The sequence below is a fragment of the Colias eurytheme genome, chromosome 16, assembly GCF_061535395.1.
Source record: "Colias eurytheme isolate Ceu_HAF_F1 chromosome 16, ilColEury1 Martin Lab GWU primary, whole genome shotgun sequence".
Lineage (NCBI taxonomy): Eukaryota > Metazoa > Arthropoda > Insecta > Lepidoptera > Pieridae > Colias > Colias eurytheme.
In genome coordinates this window covers 3,281,695-3,305,237 of record NC_142995.1, presented here as the reverse complement: position 1 = coordinate 3,305,237, position 23,543 = coordinate 3,281,695, and the positions used below count along the sequence as shown (strand labels likewise).

Here is a 23,543-nt window from a genome sequence, read left to right as displayed (position 1 = left end):
CCCTAGGTAATAAACATACTAAAACCCCGGGACACTAGGAGGAGCCCCGGAGTGGGGGGAGGGGGGAAATGGGACCATTTTTTCATTTTTCGCTTAAATCTCAAAAACGGTACATGTTAGAGAAAAACTTTCAAGGAAAAGTTGAAAGGCCATAAAATTATCTACAAGTTGTACCTCAATCATTTTTTCCTATATCCTACCGTTTCTGAGTTATACGCAGTAAAAGATGATTTTGGCTCAAACAATTTCCCCATACTACACATCAATCGATCAAAAAATATTTATTTCTTCCAAAAAACTCAAATGTGCAACTTGTGACCGGTACTGATAGATTGCTCATAATTAGGTCTATAATCGGTAAAATAAACACATTCCTCCATGGTAGCCTTTAGGAGGAATCGATTGTCAAACAAGTAAATTATTAAAAAAACAAAATACCCGACTGCACACTAAAAAAAGAGTGATTGAAATGAATCTAATGATACCGCATACATATTTTTTTAAAGGGAAATTTAGAAAAAATATTATTATGTCTTTATCCCGTGGGACTTTTAGGATAAAATGTATCCTATGACACTCCCGTAATCAAGACAAATCTAACGATACCTCATACATCAAAATCCATCAAGCCGTTTAGGCTACAGGTGGTCACAAAGGAAAAGACATACATACATACTTACATACACTCGAAAAACATTACCCTCCTTCTTTGGCAGTCGGGTAAATATTATATTAGGGTAGTTTGAGTTACTGAACTTGATCTTTTTATTTTTTTCTTCCAAAAAACTCAAAAGTGCAACTTGTGACCGGTACAGATAAATTGCTCATAATTAGGTCTATCATTGATAAAAATACTAGATTCCACCACGGAGGCGTTTACGGGGAATTGAATTTTATTAGGGTAGTTACGATACTTGAACTTTTTATTTTTTTTCTTCGAAAAAACTCAAAAGTGCAACTTGTGACCGACACCGATAGATTGCTCATAATTAGGTCTATCATTGATAAAAAAACCAGATTCCACCATGGAGGCGTTTAGGAGGTATTGAATTTTATTAGGGTAGTTACGATACTTGAACTTTTTAACTAACTACACTAATAAAATTCAATTCCCCGTAAACGCCTCCATGGTGGAATCTGGTTTTTTTATCAATGATAGACCTAATTATGAGCAATCTATCAGTACTGGTCACAAGTTGCACTTTTGAGTTGTTTGGAAGAAAAAAAAATAAAAAGTTCAAGTATCGTAACTACCCTAATAAAATTCAATTCCCCATAAACGCCTCCGTGGTGGAATCTAGTATTTTTATCAATGATAGACCTAATTATGGGCAATCTATCTGTAACGGTCACAAGTTGCACTTTTGAGTTTTTTGGAAGAAAAAAATAAAAAGATCAAGTTCAGTAACTCAAACTGCCCTAATATAATATTTTGACAATCGATTCCTCCTAAAGGCTTCCATGGAGGAATGTGTTTATTTTACCAATTATAGACCTAATTAAGAGCAATTTATCAGTACCGGTCACAAGTTGCACTTTTGAGTTTTTTGGAAGAAAAAAATAAAAAGATCAAGTTCAGTAACTCAAACTACCCTAATATAATATTTTAACAATCGATTCCTCCTAAAGGCTTCCCTGGAGGAATGTGTTTATTTTACCAATTATAGACCTAATTAAGAGTAATCTATCAGTACCGGTCACAAGTTGCACTTTTGAGTTTTTTGGAAGAAAAAAATAAAAAGATCAAGTTCAGTAACTACCCTAATCAAAATTCAATTCCCCGTAAACGCCTCCGTCGTGGAATCTGGTATTTTTATCAATGATAGACCTAATTATGAGCAATCTATCTGTACTGGTCACAAGTTGCACTTTTGAGTTTTTTGGAAGAAAAAAATAAAAAGATCAAGTTCAGTAACTCAAACTACCCTAATATAATATTTTGACAATCGATTCCTCCTAAAGACTTCCATGGAGGAATGTGTTTATTTTACCAATTATAGAACTAATTAAGAGCAATCTATCAGTACTGGTCACAAGTTACAAATTTGAGTTTTTTGGAAGAAAGAAATATTTTTTGATAGATTGATGTGTAGTATGGGGAAATTGTTTGAGCCAAAATCATTTTTTACTGCGTATAACTCAGAAACGGTAGGATATAGGAAAAAATGATTGAGGTACAACTTGTAGATAATTTTATGGCCTTTCAACTTTTCCTTGAAAGTTTTTCTCTAACATGTACCGTTTTTGAGATTTAAGCGAAAAATGAAAAAATGGTCCCATTTCCCCCCTCCCCCCACTCCGGGGCTCCTCCTAGTGTCCCGGGGTTTTAGTATGTTTATTACCTAGGGACTCTTGACATGTTTCCGAAAAAACATCTTACGTTACTAACTCACGCACTCTAGAACTTTTTATTCAATGGACTAGACCGCCACGGCCTGAACTTGATCTTACGCAAAAATGTACGACAAAAACGAAAACATAACTATACGCGTGTGTTTAAATCTGAACAATATGTGAAAACACCGTGGTTGTGTGGTTGTGATGAAAGCAACAACGTCGCTTTAAGTTATAGATATTTTTGCACACAAAAAGAAAGACGTATGTATTTCCTTTATAAGTAATTTTTTTTATAAATGTACTGCTTTACACCATGTATTTTCAGTGTTTTATTTCAAGTGAACACCCATAAAATTTTGTCACGAGCCGCCTCTGGTAAGCAGATATTAAAAATAGAAGACAGTAAAAATAGTAGCAAATAGAAGGTAAAGATATAGGTAAGAGATAGTAAATAGTTAATGGAAAATAAAAGACAGAAAGAGCAAACAGAAGGAAAGCAAAAAAAAGTAAGCAGGGATGATAAATAATAAAGATGAGAAATTATGAAGTAAAGATCAACAAACAAGAAGTATTTTCATTTAATTTTCACACATAAACACGAAATAATAAAACAAAAAATTTACTATAACCATACTATAGGTAAACCAGAATCTGATGGCAAATTGGGAAATCAAAATTTTGAGTGTGCAACCCTAGGGAAAATGGACTGAACGATCTTGATACTGCTTATTTTGCACGCCTCATAAGCGAAGCGTTGAGGTGGGTACTACTGTCGCTTCGCGCAAAACATCTGATTTTTCAAACTTAAAATGTCTTTATGTATCATACATTGCACTTGTAAGATAATACATACACACACATATTAAGAAAAAACACTATTTTTAACGTTCATGATATTTTTGATGTCATTTTTGTTATTTAAACAAGTTAAAAAACAGTTTAAAAAAGTTCTGTCTTGGACGTCCGTGTGTCTGTATGTGCGGATCCTTTTTCTTGTTAACACGATAGCGACCGAAATACTTTACTAATCGAGTCTTTTTTTTTCTCTTACGCTTGAGTATGCTCAGGAATAGAACCCTTTCATTTTTCAGGGTCTGATTCGATGTGGTTTAATTGTTATTAAATAAACAAAAAAAAACTCGGATGTTTTTTTTTTTTTTTTTTGAAGTGAATTTTTATATTTTTATTGAAATTGATTCCAGAAGATTACTGGGAACTTTAAAAATTCATTTTGTTACTTTTATTAGTAGGTACGATCCTTATAAGTATTTTAGTGTATTCAACCAACTTAAAAAAGTGTGACTATTTTACAACAATTTGAATATGAATTGTATTATTGTATACAATATCGAAGCTTTTTAAGAAATGTATAAAATACTTTTTTAAGAATTATTATCATACATAATATTATGTTACCGGCAATATATTAAAACCGGCATTGTATGCAATTCTTAGTAAATGTATGTTATTCCGAGAAACAGTCGGAATGAAATAAATTAAATTCGTCACATTACCTACTTATATCTTTAAATCTGAACTTTTCCTAAGTAGCAAACACATTTGCAAATGTGGGTGGTTTTTGGGGTAGCTATTAACCAATATGAGGTCAAAACTAAAATCCAAGATGGCGCCGACGAAAATTTGAAATCTTTTCGTCATGGGTGTCATTTTCATGGTTTTTGGGGTAGCTATTAACGAATATGAGGTCAAAACTATAATCCAAGATGGCGCTGATGAAAATTTGACTTTTTTTCGTGATGGGTGTCATTTTCATGGTTTTTGGGGTAGCTATTAACGAATATGAGGTCAAAACTAAAATCCAAGATGGCGCCGACAAAAAATTTACATCTTTTCGTCATGGGTGTCATTTTCATGGTTTTTGGGGTAGCTATTAAACAATATGAGGTCAAAATTAAAATTCAAGATGGCGCCGACGAAAATTTTACACATTTTCGTCATGGGTGTCATTTTCATGGTTATTGGGGTAGCTATTAACCAATATGAGGTCAAAACTAAAATCCAAGATGGCGCCGACGAAAATTTTACATATTTTCGTCATGGGTGTCATTTTCATGGTTATTTTGTTCTCTTACGCTTGAGTATGCTCAGGAATAGAACCCTTTCATTTTTCAGGGTCTGATTCGATGTGGTTTAATTGTTATTAAATAAACAAAAATAATAATTAATAAATAAATATTAAAAAAAAATTATGAGGCGTGCACTTTTGGATTTTCCAAACTATTTTATTTTGTCCTCAACATCATTAGTCACATTACATAAGTGAACAATACTGTACTTAATAATGAGATATCCACTTAATATTATGTAGGTACATACTTACATGTATAATATACATATTACTTTTATCTATGTAACACATATTATTATTTACACATACCTATATTTTTATATTCATTATCATTATAAATGCCATGTAAAAATATGGATGTAATGATAATGCAGATCAAAACTAGATTGCTAATATTTTTGTATAAAATAAAATAAAACTAGGTTTATTTTCGTAAGTATTAAAGATACACACATTATAAAATTGACTTGGACAGCTTGGACTTGACGAATAGCCGTATTGGAAACTCCTGTAATAAGTTTTCATGAAATTATATTGTAATTAACAAACAATATTATAGTTACCTACTTATAATATTTTTTATTTTAAGTATCAAAACGGGTAAGTCCAATTTACCAATAAAATATTCAAAATTGAAAATTGTGATGTGTTTGACCCTTCTTCATCGAATATTTTTCTATACACATTATAAACAACACCTCTTGCTTGTGATCGCAGCGGCTTTTTCGACATTTTCGAAGATTTTTTAGACAAAATCCTAAAAAATATTCATCAATTGCAAAGAAGACAAATAATTTGACAACCAATTTGATAGTTGTCAAATAAAATTGCCATATGAATATGAAAATCTTTCCGTCCTCACTGGGATCGGGAGTTACCATTTGAAAAAGAAGAAGAAGAAGAAGATGAAAATCTTTTATTTCGTAAATATAAATATGCCATCAGATTCTGGTAGACCTATAGGTCTACCAGATATATCAGATCTATAGGTTGATATATCAACTACGACTTCGATTCCAAAAACACCCATAATACCCAAAAAATTCATACTCACAGGCGTGTTAACACACAGTCTCCCCCTGGGGCACGGTTCCCTCCCCGCACACTCGTCCACGTCCACGCAATGCTCCCGTCTCCTCTCATCCCCCGCGCCCCTCCACCCCGCACTCCCCTCGAACCCGGGGGGACAAGCACCACAGATGAACCCACCGTCCACATTACGACAGGATACCATTTCGTCGCAGGGACGAATGAGATCGCATTCGTCCATGTCCACGCAGGTGTAGCCTAAAATATTACATTTTGATAAAAGACCGAAATCGCTCAGAGAGCGATAATTAGCTCATAACATGTCGTGGTCACAGTAAAACATCCGTCAAAGTCAAAAGTACTTTTAATCTCTTTTTAATCTAATGATTATTTTAGAAAAAGATGTATCGTAAATCGTTCAATATTTCAAACGCAGTATAAACGATTACCTACATTGTATTCGATTCTTACTCCACTTGTTTCTCATCAAATTTAGTTTTGGATATTCTCAATATTATGTCATGTCATCATGGTTCAATGTTCAATGAACAGTCCACTAGGGCAATACGTGCGGGCTTTGTTTCATTAGCTAGATAACTTAGTTTAAACCTAGCTTTCCCAAATTTCTCGGAATAATAAACTTTTAGTTTCAAATTGTTTAACTAAATTAAGCACTTGGTGCTCTCATACTTCGTGGAATAGGCTTGTAGTTCAATGTAAGATCCTAATGAAAATTAGATTGTGGTTGTTAAACATTTGACCGAAACTCAGAATTGCGACAGAAAAGGGCTACAAAAGACGTTACAATGTCTGTAAATAAAAGACATAGATTGAGAACAAAAACAGATAAGTATATTTACTATAGACGAAATTAATATGGGGCAAGATTTCTGCTTGATGTACCTAGATGTCTAAAAAATACTCTGTCTCCTTCGATGACTGAATTTTCAAGCTAGCATTTTTTCCTAATCCTAATACTCCTGAAAACTAGGTCGACAAAACGATACCAATAAAAAATGTACATTTAAACACAATTCACTCAAAGAACAAAAGTTCTACATATTAAACACATTGATCACTTAACCAAATTCTTTTTTTTATTCAACTTACCATTCCACTCATAACCTTTAGGGCAGCCTTCACACTCATAGTAAGGACTAGAACTACTAGGAGTGCATCGTCTATCACCACAGGGTCGTCTAGACTCGCAGATGTGTTGGCACCTTTGCCCATCTCCTAAGTACCCCGTTGGACAGGATCCACAACGTGGACCAGATGAGGTTTCCTGGCATTCTACACCTGAAAGAAATATTCGATATTAAAATTAATTTTTATTTTTTAATACGTAAGAAGACATAATTGGTAACGATAATGGTCAGCAATTTTGACTAGATATATGTCTACTGGGATTCCATACCATACTGTTCAGTTTAAAACCATAATAATATACATCCTGAGAACAAAACTTTTAGTACACACCTAAATTCGTTTGAATTAACAATTGAATTGCCTCACAAAATGCTGCTGAATCAATCCTATTCGTTTTTAGTTGGATGATTATATGTCTTCAATACTAAGAGTTTCAATGCAAAGTAAAGTCAATGATAATAAACAATGATACCTTGGAAACAAGAGATCTGTCTGCAAGAAATTCTTTCACATTCTTCCCCGTTCCCAGTAAAGCCAGCAGGACATGAGCCACAACGATAGCTTCCATCAGGCATATCATTACATTGGACACCTGCAAAATATAATAAATATTCTGTCTAGAAATTATTTCAACACCAACAATTGCCAAATGTCGAAATAATATTGCTTTTAGCTAGCGAAAAGTGTAGTAGGTACAACTATTACAGGTATATTATTATGAACGATATTGTTAAAGGTTTTTAATCCATCGCCCCGGAATCACAGACACAAAAGAGAATTTATTGTGTCGTGGCCCGATCGGGCCGTTCGGGGCTCAATGGGTTAAATATCTACTCGTAAAATGATGTCTCTACAAGCAAACGTCAAAGCTCAGCTCTAAAATTTACATAAATCTACAAAAATATTATGAAAGTTAAGTATTTCTTGCCACTTTTTTTAAACTAAGTTCAGCGCTCAATTCCTAGCATATTTTATAAACAGCTGACAAATTCTTTGTCTTTTCTATACTAATACATACATATTATAAAGAGGAAAGGTTTGTATGTATGTATGTATGGTTTTCACGCATAAACTACTGGACCGATTTTGATGAAATTTGGCACAGATAATCTTTAGACCCTGAGAAAGAACATAGGCTACCTTTTATTGCGAAATATGTACCACGGGCGAAGCCGGGGCGGACCGCTAGTAAATAAATAAAATTCTTGTGTCATTGTTAGTTGCCATACTCCTCAATAACGGATTGACCGATTTTTATGAAATTTTATATGCATATCCGCTTCATCTGACAATAGGTCGTAGGTAAACTAATTTTAAACCTCAAAGTGATAAGGGTAAGGCAAACGTTTTCCGGGTCAGTTAGTATAATATAAAAGAGGAAGTGTCTATCAAGCGAATCCTAAAGAAAAACTGGAATAAGGGTGCTTTTCCACAAGAAATGAGCCATGCAGCTATGTTGCGAATATATAATAGCTATGCTGTGAAACTATCTGACCGTTTCCACTGATACTAAGCTATGTAGCGGTGTAAGATGCGCTATGAAGATGCTCTGCCAACAAAGATGCGCAGCTCGAGCTATGTAATGTACCGATACTGCACATAGCTGCACCACTCTATATAACCAACATGCATGCATCCATAGCATACAACTATAGCACAAATATTTTCATATCAAAAACATATCCTAGTTGAATTCGTATCCATCAGTGCTCAATCAATTTTAATGGTGTTACATATCAAACAGCAACATAGCATAGCACATCTCTGGTGGAAAAGCACCCTAATCCCTTAGAATACATATATAACTCAGTTTATACATGTATTCTAATCCATAGTATACTCACGTCCACCAAAACAAGGGTTAGCACTGCACGCCGTTCGACAGGTCTGTCCGTCACTCGTCTGGCGCCCCGGACAGCGTTCGCAGCGGTAGCCGCGATCCGTGTCGATACAATATTCAGCTGTTGTAGACAAATATTATGAGAATATGTATATGAAACAGAAGCATAAAACAATATCCGCTTGTTAATTTTGTCTTTCATTTATAATATTTAATAGAAGATACTTCGGACTAGTTTTTTACAGGCTATGGCTAATCCATTCTAACTATACCTACTTTGAAATACATATATTATTTCATCGAAAAACCTCGCGCTCTGATATTATTATATACAACGAAGAAATTGTTTTTTTTATTTTTGTTTGTTAAACAAAGGTTTATTTTTTTTGGATAAAGATTTGACAGGCGTCTATTATTTACATGAGAAGAAGATTAAGATCTATATAATGTAACGATATGCATAATATATCATTTGATGTCTTTTTTGAAAGCCTAGTCAAAATAAGACTTACATAAAAAGTAACTATAGGTACTAAAATAATTAAGCAATAAGATCTACTCTTAGTCGTGTCTAATTAGAATCATTTAAACCGTTATTCGATAACATTAATTAAGCAAAGCTCTTACTTAGCCTGTGTTCTAGATTCTAGCAGCCCTTAAGGTAACCTTCGTAACGAGATATTTATATTTTAATTTGTCCTTAAGAATTAATAAATGCAAAATATTATACGCAACTATCCGACCCACTTATTTTCCTGTAAGCCGTGTTTATCCGATATAAGCTTAAGCTAAAGTTATCATATTCCATTGTAAACAGTCGTATCCGAAATTTGAATTATACCTTTGTAAATATTGCGATTTCTCAACTGTACTATAATATTTTCAGTGTGTTTGAAGAAGATCATTAATAATGCAATCATTTTAAAACATCATATTAAATAAATAATTATATAACGGATTAAAATTAACATTTCTATTCGAACAGAAACATGTTGGTTACGCAATATTCGAAATTACGAAAGTTTCGAAGACAAAGCTTCTTTAGGCACGCTGGGCTCTTTATTTTGTGGTACCTATGGATAAGACTGCGCAAACTTTGGAAAGATTCAAAGACTGCAACATGTTTTCCTTCCTATCCACACAAATTCCAGTTCTTATTATCACTGTGTTAATTGTCATATTCCTATAAACGGTTTTAACGTTTTTTTATGAAATTTTGTACATATACCTACATTCGAAAGAAAATTTGATTTTAACTATTTTTCATGTCATGGGCCAAGACTTTAGTGACTAGCAGAACAACATCTACCAAGTCAGCTAGTAATCATTCATTTGTTTAATTTACGGTAACGTATATCCGCTTTAACTCCTATAAAATATTGAAAAGATTTTCTAAACTTTGCACATTGAGTGCAGTTTTATCCAACTTGAAAGATAGTTGGTATCTAAGACACAATAAAGTACCCCTAGACGACGCCGGGCTGTGCAGGTAGTATCCTATTACTTTTATCAATTACAATATACTTACACTGTGAGCATCTTCCTCTAGTACATGTAACTGGTCTGCATCTCTTCCCATCTCCCTCCATGCCTTGCGGACAAGCACCACATTGCACACCAGTGGCCGTGTTCCGACATTCCACGCCTAGTATGGAATATTTGTTCACACTCAAACTTTTATCTAACTAGACTTTAAAGAAACGCTTTTAAATCGTCAAAATAAATAAACAAAAGAAGTATTTACCAAGCCATTAGCATTATTTTGATAAAAAATATAGCGAAATTAGCTTTATTAAAGAAGAATACATGTAAATGTCTATTGGAATTTATTTGAGAAAGTCTGTGTAAATGAAATTTGTAAAATGTAATTTTACTTCAACAAGGTATCGGTGAATAAAGAATGTTTACTACATACCTATAGACCCAACCAACAAGGATCGACTCTACTTATCTACTACACTCTGATTGTATTGGTATTTAATAAGTAGGCATTTTCTATCAAAGAAAACGAAATTCAATGATTTAACAAAGCTTTTGCTTTTTCTCTTTCAGATACTAACATTATGCTGTGTACATATTTGTAGATTCAATAAGAGTCAGATAATTTTATAAATTCTTACAATTTGTTCCTATCTAAGATCTTCTAGTAAGTGGCAAGGTTCCAAATATTTTCAGGTTTTACATCCAATGTTTTACTTTCGTTCCCATAAAATGAAAACCAAGTTCCAATCTGAATTAAGTACACATAATCCAACAACAAAATCTAATCCCGCGTTGTATAACGCCAATTCAAATAAGCTTTGAAATAATTTAACTTTTGCTTCATTTAACATTCAAACAGAGTTTCTCGTAGTCCCACGAATTAATTAAGAAACATGAAATGTTATTATTTTCCCGCTACCTTTAAAAGGTACTGCCAAGGCCAATCAAGCAACTGGATTCGAACACGTGGGCGACACTAGAAACTCTGTTTCTTATAAATTGTTAGAAAGGGCATAAATAAAACGCGCTTCTGTTACGTAAAATTTAATTAAACCCACACTAGTTGCTTGATTTACCTTAAACATACAATTGAATGAAATGAAATGAGAGCTTAATTAGTAATACGAAGTTGGGTGAATGTTTCATTTCATGCAAATTTGAGGATTTGGAAAAAACAGCAGTTTTTAGAAAGATAATTCATTGAAATCTAGGAGACATACAGATATGGTAATTTATTCTTAAAATTGAAGGCTTAATTTCAGGTTTCACCCTAATTATCTTTAAAAAACCAAAGAGAAATAAGATTTTATTTAACTTTTATATCTGAATGTCTCGTCTTTTGCAAGAAATGAAATTTTCATCCAGAAAACATTACGAGGGGAAAAAGGTTAAGAAGTCACTTCTAAACATAAAAAAACCGATCACGTAGGCTGATCTACTTCTTGGTGATAAAGGTTTAATCCTGGTACAAAATCAGTTTACTAAGAAAAATCCAATGAACATTTTTTATGATTCTTTTCCTTAACGCTTACGCGTGCTTTAATTATAAGTGACCAGCCCACCCTATATTTAATTGGGTTTGGGACGTGATAAACTTAGAAGTTTCTTTTGGGATTTTCCAATTAAAATTATTTGAATTACATTATGAAAATGATTACAACAGCTTTCAGTTTACAGTATCAAAACATTAACAGCTATGGAATGGATATATCAAGAACGTCTATTGTTAGATTTAATCGTAGCTAAGAGCATTCTATTATAAATAACCCATGAGATGCAGTTATTTTAAATGCAATCACACACGAAGATGCTAAGTCTAATAAAAGTAGTTTCTAATGTTAGTGACAAAATAGTTACGAGAAAATGTTAAACTTGAGAAAAATTAAAATAACTAGTAAAATAGAAATCATTCAGCAAAGGGAATTTATCTCAGAATATTCAAAAACAAGCATGTTAAATTATTTGACAAGACTCCAAATTAAGTTAAAGAAGAAGAAAAGATACGGCTTGAGAAGGTACGACGTGTCAAAAATTCTATCGAAATATTTTAATCACTCTACAGGAAAACACACATATGCTATTTGGAAAATCTATCAAAATTAAAGTGAAGAAAATGAATTCATATGTTATGAATGAGTAGTATAACTGGAGCAGGTGAAGATGAAATCAAAAATATAAAATTAAATAAAAAAATTAAGAATGAAATGAATGAAAAATATGAACTAGTAGTTAATATAACCAGGGTAACACGAAGAGCCAGGGTATTGTTCCTTAGAAGCTAGTAAAGACACGGTTAAACACATATTATTATCAAGGGGAAAAGACACTTATAAGAAGCTATCATATTGTATAAAGAAGAAATCGCACAAAATTAAAATGAAGAAATGAATGAAAAATATGAACTAGTAGTTAATATAACCAGGGTAACACGAAGAGCCAGAGCATCGTTCGACAGGAACAGCAGTATTGGCGCGATTACAACACGCGCGCATTTGGTTGCGGAGACCATCTATGAGACCCTTTTGGTCGCCTAACTCTCGGCGTAAGTGCTCTATGGTTTGACGAAGGAGTTTTAATTGGCGGATTACTTCGTCTGAAAAAAATGGCAAAATTAAAGATAACTATCAAATTTCATCAAAAAGAACACAATAATAGAACGAATAGACAAATATGTGCCCCTTAAACACCTCTGTTTTAAGTAAATTAAAAAATGCTCAGAAAATTTTCTTATAAAGGTAAATTTTCGTTTTAAACCCTTAATTAATGAAACAAGAACAAGATAACAATATTTATTCCCTCCAAATTATGTGCTGACTATTCGTTAAATAAATGAAAGATGTTTATTTTAAGCTGGATTTCTAAAATGTTATATTCTTTTAAATGTTGATTGAATTAATTTATCACGCTCGTAATATTTTCACTAGATAAGTATCTGACGCTCCAAAAAAACTACGTCTAGCTGTTTTATTTACAGTGGACTATGCTGGTCAAAAAAAATGTATTCTGTGTGTCTACATTTTTATCGAATGAGATAAAAATGCCTGAACTGAATTAAATCTAAATAAATTAAACTAAGTATGAGTAAATTATGAAAAATACGATGCTTACCATCACAAGATTCAATATCTGTATTAGGAATGTCTCCCCTTTGAGTTGCAGGCGGTGTAGGTGGAGGAAGCGTTGGCAGAATATTAGGATCAATATAATTAGTTCTATAATCATCTCCTTGCATTTCTTCTCTTTTCAATCTTTCTTCTCGTGCTATGAAATCTTTTACTTCCTCTACATCAGAATCTACAGTGACGAGTGTTGGTGGACTAAGCTCATGGTGATCACAGTTTAATGATTTGAGCGCAGCCTTTTCACTGTCGTATACATCGACTGGTGCGTTTTCTTCGTGATACTGTCGAATTAATTATTATACAAAGGTTAATACTTAATTTAAAGATTCTGGAAAATGTTATTGATCTGAATATTTTCAAAAGATTTGTAGGAGTTTTGCTAACCTACAAAATGTACAATGTATAATGTGTACCACAGTGTGCAACTTGTTATTGATATTGACGTATACGCCGAGCGCAATAAATAAGTATGCCTCATAAGTGAGCTTTTCAATTATTAGTACACCTAAACACCTAAAGATTTAAGTTAGGGTACAAAATTAAAGCTCAATATACGTACCAATTTAAACTTCTTATTAGCAAGTAACGTAAGAATATCATGTCGACCAGACATAGGGTGCCAATGTAAGGGCTGGCAGCCAACATAAAGCTTAACTTTTTCGTGTGTCACAACTAGAAGTAATGTCTCTCGAGGATGAGACCCGAGACCCCATGATATTGATTTGAGGTGACCACCATGAAGACTCTCTAAGGATACTGTAAATGATAAAAACAAATTATTGTATTGTCACCGATCCTTGGTAAGTTTGAATTAGAAAAATATGCTCAAGATTGCATGTACCACTATACAACAATAAGCAAAACAAAAGGAATCTATTTCATTTTGCGTTTGTTTGTGAACCCAATAAGCCCTGAAATGATTGATCAAATATGTTAGCTTATTATAATTCCCTTAATGTACCTACAACCAAGACTATTTCTAAACCTCTACACAACAACAATTTTTATTTGATTATCAAGTCATCATTGTTTGCAAAGCATGGAATAAATAAAGATGCGAACAAAGAACTCAATTTCCATCGCTCAGAGACCAATAATCCATCACTCAGTGATCAACATGTCATTCTGAAGCGATTGCCTCTGGGTAATGTGAGATGATTTATTGATAGCCTCTGCTTTTAACATTTATGACTCGTAAAGTGACAAATTAATAACCGCCAGAATACTTTAGCATCTAATATTAAAGATGAATAGACACATTCTACAACTTAGTGTTAGATATCTTATTTCAAAATATATTCTCGTAACAATAGACTTCACTAATTACAAAAGCCTCAAGCTAATTTTGTTTAGTGAAAACAATATTGTAAATTCGTATTTCAATGTGATGAGACTAATGAATTGAAACTTACACATACAGGGTGTATAGAATGCTTGACACTTTCTACAATTTATACAAAATTGTTTTTGTATTCTCATGTTCGTTCATATCCTATTAGATCTTATAAAAAATAATAAACCTTGTAGTAATTTGTCTAGAATATTGGAATTAAAAGACGTCTTTGATTCGTTTTGGAGTCATTTAGAAGTTTTAATTGTCTTTTAAACCACTTTAGTCCTAAAAGACTTTTCATGTTTTTTCTGTGTTATACCTGTACATTAGTGATTACATAACTTATGCAAAAAAATATTTTTTTTTATAAAAAATAAATATACCGGCTGAATTGCGAACCTCCTTTTTTTTGAAGTCGGTTAAAAACGAAAAATATCTAAAACAAGCATTGTTTCAAACAAAATTTTCTATACTCAAGCCTTACCTTTATTACTCTTGCTATTATAGAACAGAGAGAAAGCACTCTCATCAGTAACTTTTCCATGTAAGAGCTCCTCCCTTCGAGCAGCCTTATCGTGAGGTCCTCTCAGAAGGATTGCTACCTCCCTCTCTTCGGAGGCTGATGATGCAGCTATGGCATCGTTGGTAGCATCTGTAAGGTTAAGAAATATCTGTATAGTTGTTGAATTGAAATGTAATAGTATGTGAGCTTGATCGATTAAAAAAGTATGGTTTTCAATGCTTCCGAGTGTATTTAAGTGTTCTAAATGTATTGATTTTATCAAAATTTTTATTTGCCTCAGACTCCGATAAATCCTGTCAAGGTGACCAAATTAAAAACAGTAGCAATTAATTTAGTTCTATTGTGTATAGCTTTTTTTTTACAATTTCAATAATTTATCAATCTACGAACAAGGAAAACCTTTCAATGTAACATTTCCAATCATAGGTCACATCTGTTCCAAATACAATGACTGAAAATAAAGCAAATAGTGCACCAGCGCACAAAAAGGAAGACAAACTTGTGTCGGTGTGTCATCTGCTTCAAGAATAACCGCGTCCGTTTAGCAATATCTCCTTTCAACGTTAAACTTGTGTCAACTGGGATCATCTATTTTAGTAACCTGTAACCCCATGTGTGCTATATTATAACTCTATTTTCAAGCTACTTCAAAAAGGAGGTTTTCAATAAAACTGAATTTTTAGCTATTGCATAGCTTCTATCGCGGGCCTTGAGCGTGGGGACCGAATCGAGAAATTTCGTAACGAAAAAACCTCACGCTCCACACTCCGACGGGCTCGGAGGTGTGGCTTGAAGGCATGCTATGCAATAGCTTTACCGCGGCAGTCCCCGAGTGTCACACGTCTTTTTTTACTGAGAACTTTCAATTGGGTGGATTTTGATGATTAGAATGCTGGCGCATCTCGTGTAAACCCATTTAAATGCCTATTTTTGACAATATGAAGGCGGTTTAGTTTATTGTTAAAAAATATCAATTGAGTCAAATAAATAAAATATGGTGATAATCAGTGATTAAAGGCTACGTTAAAATAGAGTAACACATTTATTCATTGTCAATAGCAGCTGTAATTACTCAGCTATTAAACTGTTATTAATTTGCAAATGATTTCTATTAGTATAGCATTTAATTAATGTTGACCATTTTCTGCCTCATAAATAATTTTATATAATTTATTTAGAGACCAGAGTTACTGACAAGTCATAATTGAAAATCCTTCTTCAGCATAACCACGTATAACTACATAGTATAAAACAAAGTCGCTTTCTCTGTCCCTGTGTATGCTTAAATCTTTAAAACTATGCAACGGATTTTGATTTAAAGATAGAGTACTAATTCAAGAGGAAGGTTTATATGAATGAAGGTATATAAATAATCTTCTAATATTATTTATTAGGTTTTAGACAAAGCGGGCGAAGCCGCGAGCGGAAAGCTAGTTACACATAGAAACCATAAAAAACTTGTTGAAAAATATTCTATTTTTGCGGTTAACTTATCAAAACAATCGAATTAAAACAAGCTTAACAAATAATGATTTGGTAACACCTTATCAAAAACTATCTGAAACAGTTCAGTGGGTTGAAGAACTGTTATCTACACCCGAATTCTATTGCGCTTATCACGTGAACTGTGACATGTATTACTTGTTCTCATAGATTCAAGTTTGTGAATATTGTTATTGTAAATATTTAAAAAGTTGGTCAGTTCTATCAATAATAAAATAGTTCAGTTAACTACCCTGTGTGCTGTTGTTATTACAAGGCATAGAAGAGTGGAGTAGTATAGCGCCCGGCAAGCTTCTTGGCTAAAAAGTAGCGTGGTAGGGAATCTTGCGCATGTAAAAATGTACTAAAACTTGATGCGCAAACTTCCCCCACCATGCTACTTTTTGGCCAAGAAGTTTGCCGGGCGCTATAGATAGCGATTTTAGCAACTATTTAATCACGTGCTTTACGTAAATATATCGAAAGGCAAATCTTACAAAATTACCATATCTATTAATTTTATGACGTTCTTAACTTTTACAAAGCACTCTGTTATACTTAAGCTCAATGTTATTGCAGATAGGATACCTAATATTTAACTTGAAATTACAAGAGATCATATAATAACATCTCCACCTAGCATAATAGATGCTCTCTATCATTATCTCTATTTTGTCTATGTTTAGATTTAATATAAAAACCTAAAAGCCGTACGTAACAGTAAAAACTTGCGACAAACGATATTGAATGAAGCTTGAACGTGATGTGACGATCGTAAAGGTATGTGTACACTCTCGCCAAGCACTTTGCCAATAGTCTTACACATGGCGAACCTAGCGTATACTATTAACGTGAATTAATATTATTGGATTACTATAAGTACACGGTTTAAGAGGGTTATAAATTATTTATAATAATTCGATCAAAACAATTGATAAAAAGTAGTAGGTACTATCTAAATCAAATTTAGTTTAAATATTTGATTAAATTACGTAATTGCATTTTGCAAGACAAAATCTGCCTCTACAAGTTAGAACTAATCCCACGATTTGGCGAATCTCTGCGAGAGTGTAAACCCATGATAACGGTTCCGAGATAAAAACTGCACCTTGTATGGTCTTCATGTGGTTCTAGTTTCTACCCGTTCGTGTAATCGTTTGTACAGCTATACAGATAAACGGTTACATGGGGCTTGATCCACCCATATTTAAATGGCTCGGATGGGTAGATCATTAAAACCGTGAAATAAGATAACGGCTTCATGTGCGTTTTATTACTTGTAAATGTTATATTAATTTAGAATCTCTTATGACAGTATACCCCTTATTAATCTATACTAATATTAAAAAGCTGAAGAGTTTGTTTGTTTGTTTGAAAGCGCTAATCTCAGGAACTACTGGTCCGATTTGAAAAATTCTTTCGGTGTTAGATAGCCCATTTATCGAGGAAGGCTATATATCATCACGCTAAGACCAACAGGAGCGGAACAATGCGGGTGAAACCGCAGAGCACAGCTAGTTTAAGTATAAGTGATGACTTACTAGACCAAATAAAATGAAATAAAATCAACCAACATGTCTAAATTAATATGTATGAGTATCAATGTTAAATTCCTATCTACATCGGATATATTTAATGTTTAGATAACTTGTGTATGGTTATGTCAATTGAAAACAGCAAGCTAGTAAAAGTAAAAACACTGGGGTATTTATTTTTAATTTTAATTCAATTATATTATTGGTAGGTATTCTATCACAGGTTTAAGGACACTAGATACTATAAAATATAATGAAATCACATATTGCTCGACTATATTCATCCTCACCTAATTATTTTCTGTCGAGGTTTATTGAAGATGCAATTGATAAACAATTTTTGACCTTAAAAGCAGATCACACTTTATTTAATCGCAATTCCCGTAACAGGAAAAGGATACTGTTAACTTGAACAAGGCTAGCAGGCGACAATCGTAAGACTATGTGGGATTGAATATTATCATAAATCCGTGGGACTATAACTTGTTGCCTTTTATAGCAACGTGTTGGAGACGCAAATATAGAAGGTATGTGCGGCGCCCCTGTGTTACTAACCGGTAAAGAGCATTTTAAAGTACTCGTTTATTTACGTACGTATACTGATAATTAATTATTTCTGTTTAGGAAAGAAAATTTAAACTACTTATGCATAATTTAAAACATTATCTACTTGAAAACTCAAATACGCTACTGAGAATCTAATTCGAAATGTATTTGGAAACGTCGTCTAAAATATAGCACATTTGGTTTAAACAAAAGCCTTCTGGGTAATAAGAATGTAAAGAGCAACAAACTATATTTTTTATTGTTTCCTTGAAAACTCTTTAAAGTTAAAATTTCATCTAATCCCTATGTCTATCCTATCTGTTAACGATTTCACGACCAAACTTTGATGGTTATAAATTTTTGAAGGTAGTTTGAATTATTAGTAGAAAATACACCCATTTAGTTTCCATAGAGATTTTAGGGGCACAAGGGTAAAAAGAAACACGGGCAATAACTTTCTCTAAATACTTACTTATTATTTAAAATTGAAGGATTTGAACGAGATGATTCGATTCTAATAATAACACGCAGCATCACTTAACACTACTGACCTAATATTTGTAAAACTACCATTAATTAATTCCGCATTAAGACAAAAGAGGTCAGTATTGAGGTGTGAATAGGCATAAATCGATAAGATACGTTAATTCTGTGATATCATATCTGTAACCATATTACGTATTCTTTGCAAAGACTGTCTAGTTCATGTATATCAAATAAATCCTAGTTAGTTCAAAAAGACTGAATGCTCCATGCTTTTACTCTACTCTACAAACCTACTACCTACCTTATACCTACTCTAAAGTCCAAGCCATATCCATACTAGAACTTACTACAATCCTACGTATTATAAAATAATTTGGAAAATCCAAAAGTGCACGCCTCATAATTTTTTTTTTTATAAATATTTATTAATTATTATTTTTATTTATTTAATAACAATTAAACCACATCGAATCAGACCCTGAAAAATGAAAGGGTTCTATTCCTGAGCATACTCAAGCGTAAGAGAAAAAAAAGACTCGATTAGTAAAGTATTTCGGTCGCTATCGTGTTAACAAGAAAAAGGATCCGCACATACAGACACACGGACGTCCAAGACAGAACTTTTTTAAACTGTTTTTTAACTAGTTTAAATAACAAAAATGACATCAAAAATATCATGAACGTTAAAAATAGTGTTTTTTCTTAATATGTGTGTGTATGTATTATCTTACAAGTGCAATGTATGATACATAAAGACATTTTAAGTTTGAAAAATCAGATGTTTTGCGCGAAGTGACAGTAGTACCCACCTCAACGCTTCGCTTATGAGGCGTGCAAATAATCCTTCCCCGGTCAACAAAAACTTTATAGGTAAGAAATTTTTATAAGAAATCAAGAAAAGATCTTAAAACCTTCATATGATTATAGTGCGGTCGTATTTAAGTTTAGGGAACTGCGATGTTGTAAAAAACATGCGAACAAATGTACTTATTTTTGTTTATCTCTAAAATATCTCAACTTTCATCGAACTTGACAAAATTTTATTTAAATGAATTCACTAAGTATAAACTTAAAATAATTACACAACTATAATATTATCATTCCAAATACTAATTATTATTTTATTCTTCGATATTCATTTGCCCCATTTTAAGATGTAGAGGCGCTTTTAAATATCAAAAATAGCCCTAATTTGCACCCAATAAACCACATAAGCCAATAAATAACACCAATCGGAAGGGTTTCGGATGCGTCGACGAATTATATGCATAAATTCCAAGTAAATTCTCAGTTGCCGGCGTGTGGGTGGCAACCGCAATAATTTAAGATTATGATGTCACTCCCTTGAGTACAATGGTACTTATATTGAAATAATAATGCCTATAGGTTACCCCGAGCCATAATATCGTAAAATTTATTCCAAGTAAACGCTGAATGTGATCTGCTAAAATCCCAATCAAAGATCATAATTCATAATCTATACTAATATTATAAAGCTGAAGAGTTTGTTTGTTTGAACGCGCTAATCTCGGGAACTACTGGTCCGATTTGAAAAATTCTTTCGGTGTTAGATAGCTCATTTATCGAGGAAGGCTATAGGCTATATACCATCTCGCTACGACCAACAGGAGAGGAGCCACAGCCCACAGGGGTGAAACCGCGCGGAGCGGCTAGTTTGATTATAAACTAAATTTATCTATGTGTATTTCGGATCTAACCTTAATCGAATACCATAATTAGATACTAAATTCATCTGAAACTGAACAACGTTTTTTAGCAAACTACCCTTGATCAAAGAGAAAAGTTTCATTGCATGAAAAACATTCCTATTTGAAACTTCTGGATCCAAAGTTTTAATTAACATATTTTCGTATGAATTCCCAAATCGAATACGACTGTAAGGATTCTATGCAACGTTATTAAGCATTGATATATTAACCGTAGAATATTTTTCATAAAATTTTGCTCATTATAGTTCGCTTTTATATACAGCTTCAACGTCGATGCCAACTTTCTTTACAAAATGGAGACGTTTTTTCTAAGAAAACTGTTGAAAATGCGAGGTTGGATCTCTAGAATAAAACAATCTAGTAAAATAATATTTCTTATGAAAAAAAGAAGTCGGAAGTAAAACTTCTATGGCAAGATTCAGAGATACCAAAATCGTCGCCTTACCCCATGACGCCATGACGTATTGCCATGACGCGACCTTGAAATTTTACTCTCAACGCGTCTATATAATTTTCACTTCAATGATAAATGCAGATGTAGGTAAGTACTCCTAAAATAATGAAGTATAGTTAAATCTTTTAACAACAACGGATTCGAAACCATAAGTAAATAAGACTACATTAAATTATTTGCTGAAGCACTTGCCGAGACAGGACAGGCCAAAAGAAAGTTCGAGATTCATGTATTCATATTTCTGTTTGCAGATGATACCTCATTAATTTTTAATGTGGATAGGCATGACCCAAATGTTGACGAAGTGAACAGTGCTCTTTTACACATATCTGAATGGTTTACTGCCAATAATTTATTATTAAATGCCAAAAAAACCACTTGTGTTGAATTTTTACTTCCTAATGTAAAAAAGTTGAACAGAGGTATTACCTTGAACGGGGAGGTATTGCATCCTACTGAGTCTACTGTATTTCTAGGGTTAACATTGGACGAGAAACTACAGTGGGGAGCCCATGTCAACACCGCTGCAGGTAAGCTCAGTTCTGCTGCATATGCAGTCCGAAAAATAAGGCATCTCACCGATGAAGATACGGCTAGATTGGTTTATTTCAGCTACTTTCATAGCATTATGTCCTATGGAATTCTACTGTGGGGCAGGGCTGCAGATATAGAAACTATATTTATCTTACAGAAAAGAGCCGTTCGCTCTATATATAATTTACGTGCTCGGGACTCACTAAGAGATCATTTTAAGAATACTGGTATCCTTACTGTACCATCACAGTATATATTTAATAATATTTTGCATGTACACAAAAGCTCTGAATTACACACAAGAGTAGGAGATAGACACGATTATGGCACAAGGAACAGGAATAGAATTGAAATGCCATTTTTCCGATTAGCTAAAGTTAAAAATTCATTTATGGGTCAAGGTATACGCTTATACAATAGAATTCCTCACAATATTAAAGAGTTTAGTAGTTCTAAATTTAAAACTTACATAAAAAATGTACTAGTTCAGAGAGCGTACTACAGTATTCAGGAATATATGGATGATAAAGACCCATGGAGGGTTGTCGCGTAAAAACCACAGGACAGTTCTTTGGCATATTATGTAGTTAGGTAGATATAAGTTACATATTATGTAAATTTATTGACATTATTTTAAAAGAGCAACTATGGAGTTTCTTGCCGATTCTTCTCCATAGATACTGCTTTCCGAATCGGTGGTAATTGTTAAAAATACTATGTAATGACGATTCGAAAGTGCTACTAAATAGTAGTCTAATTGAATAAATGAATGTTTGAGTTTGAGTTTGAGTTTGGAATAAGCAAATTTTGAAACAGAGTGCAGGCTAAGCCGGCTTTATTTGTAGATAGTAAGTACTCAGTAGAAATGCGCTGCTGTAAGCTCACTCTAGAGACATCATTACCGTCTGTATAAGATCTTCAGTAATGGTAGCATCCTTTGGGTAAATTCCGTTGTATTTTCATCTTCATAAACCAGAATTAAAATTTCATCGGTATTATAATGATGGTTTTATATTTAACTAGCTTCCGCCCACGACTTTGTACGTGCATCCCCGTTTTTCCCCGTTCCCGCAAGAATTTCGGGAAATCCTTTCTTAGCGGATGCCTACGTCCTAACATCTACCTGCATGCCAAATTTCAGCCCGATACGTTCAGTGGTTTGGGTTGTGCGTTGATAGATCACTATATCAGTCACCTTTGAGTTTTATATATATATAGATTTCGTATAGGAGAAAGGTTCGACAAGTGATTCTATATGGTATTTATAATAAATAAAAGAATATATATACTTAAATACTTGGCTCTACAAAAAATATACAAGTATGTGAGTGTATATAGTTGAATTTCTAACACAGTTTTATTATTTAACACTTTATTAAATTACAGTAACATTTATGTCAGAAGCTATAGGTAAGTACTACCACAGACTAATAATAATATACTACGGTACTACCCACATTGGGTGCTTTATTACAAGGACTCATGTTTCAAACGTAACGAATAAAGATTTAAAAGACACATTTTAAACCAAAATGTGTTTTCTAAATCCCGTTCTAAATGACATGATTTGTACAAAATTAGGAAACTTCAAAAAGGCTTTTAATAGTGAAACCGCAATTCAAACTAAATGCCCGGTTCAGATTAACCAAAGTAATTGAAAATACATGCTCTGTCCGGTTGTGTTAAAATAATCATTAAACTACGATTGGTATTATAGTTCACTTTGTTAAAACGATCATGTTAAATGTATATTTTGTTTCTTTCTATTATCTATTTGTTTTGTAATAGTTTATCTTTAGTATTGTTGAGAACTCTGATTAGAAATATGCTAAGTATGTTCATAAACTGCAGGATGGTATCGAGAAGGATTCT

The 23,543-nt window shown here is 33.0% G+C and overlaps 1 protein-coding gene across 2 annotated transcripts in view; it reads right to left on the bottom strand.

Moving 5' to 3' along the window:
• The window catches only part of Tsp (Thrombospondin), a 37,629-nt gene that overhangs the window by 9,126 nt on the left and 4,960 nt on the right, over positions 1-23,543 (bottom strand). For both annotated transcript variants that reach the window (XM_090110616.1, XM_090110615.1), the window contains exons 3-11: positions 14,866-15,033; positions 13,608-13,804; positions 13,035-13,329; positions 12,346-12,519; positions 9,973-10,089; positions 8,449-8,565; positions 7,077-7,196; positions 6,566-6,754; positions 5,481-5,713 (exon numbers count right to left, since the gene is read on the bottom strand). In XM_090110616.1, the coding sequence (XP_089966742.1) occupies positions 5,481-5,713; positions 6,566-6,754; positions 7,077-7,196; positions 8,449-8,565; positions 9,973-10,089; positions 12,346-12,519; positions 13,035-13,329; positions 13,608-13,804; positions 14,866-15,033 (1,610 nt within the window). The remainder of the gene's footprint in view (positions 1-5,480; positions 5,714-6,565; positions 6,755-7,076; positions 7,197-8,448; positions 8,566-9,972; positions 10,090-12,345; positions 12,520-13,034; positions 13,330-13,607; positions 13,805-14,865; positions 15,034-23,543) is intronic.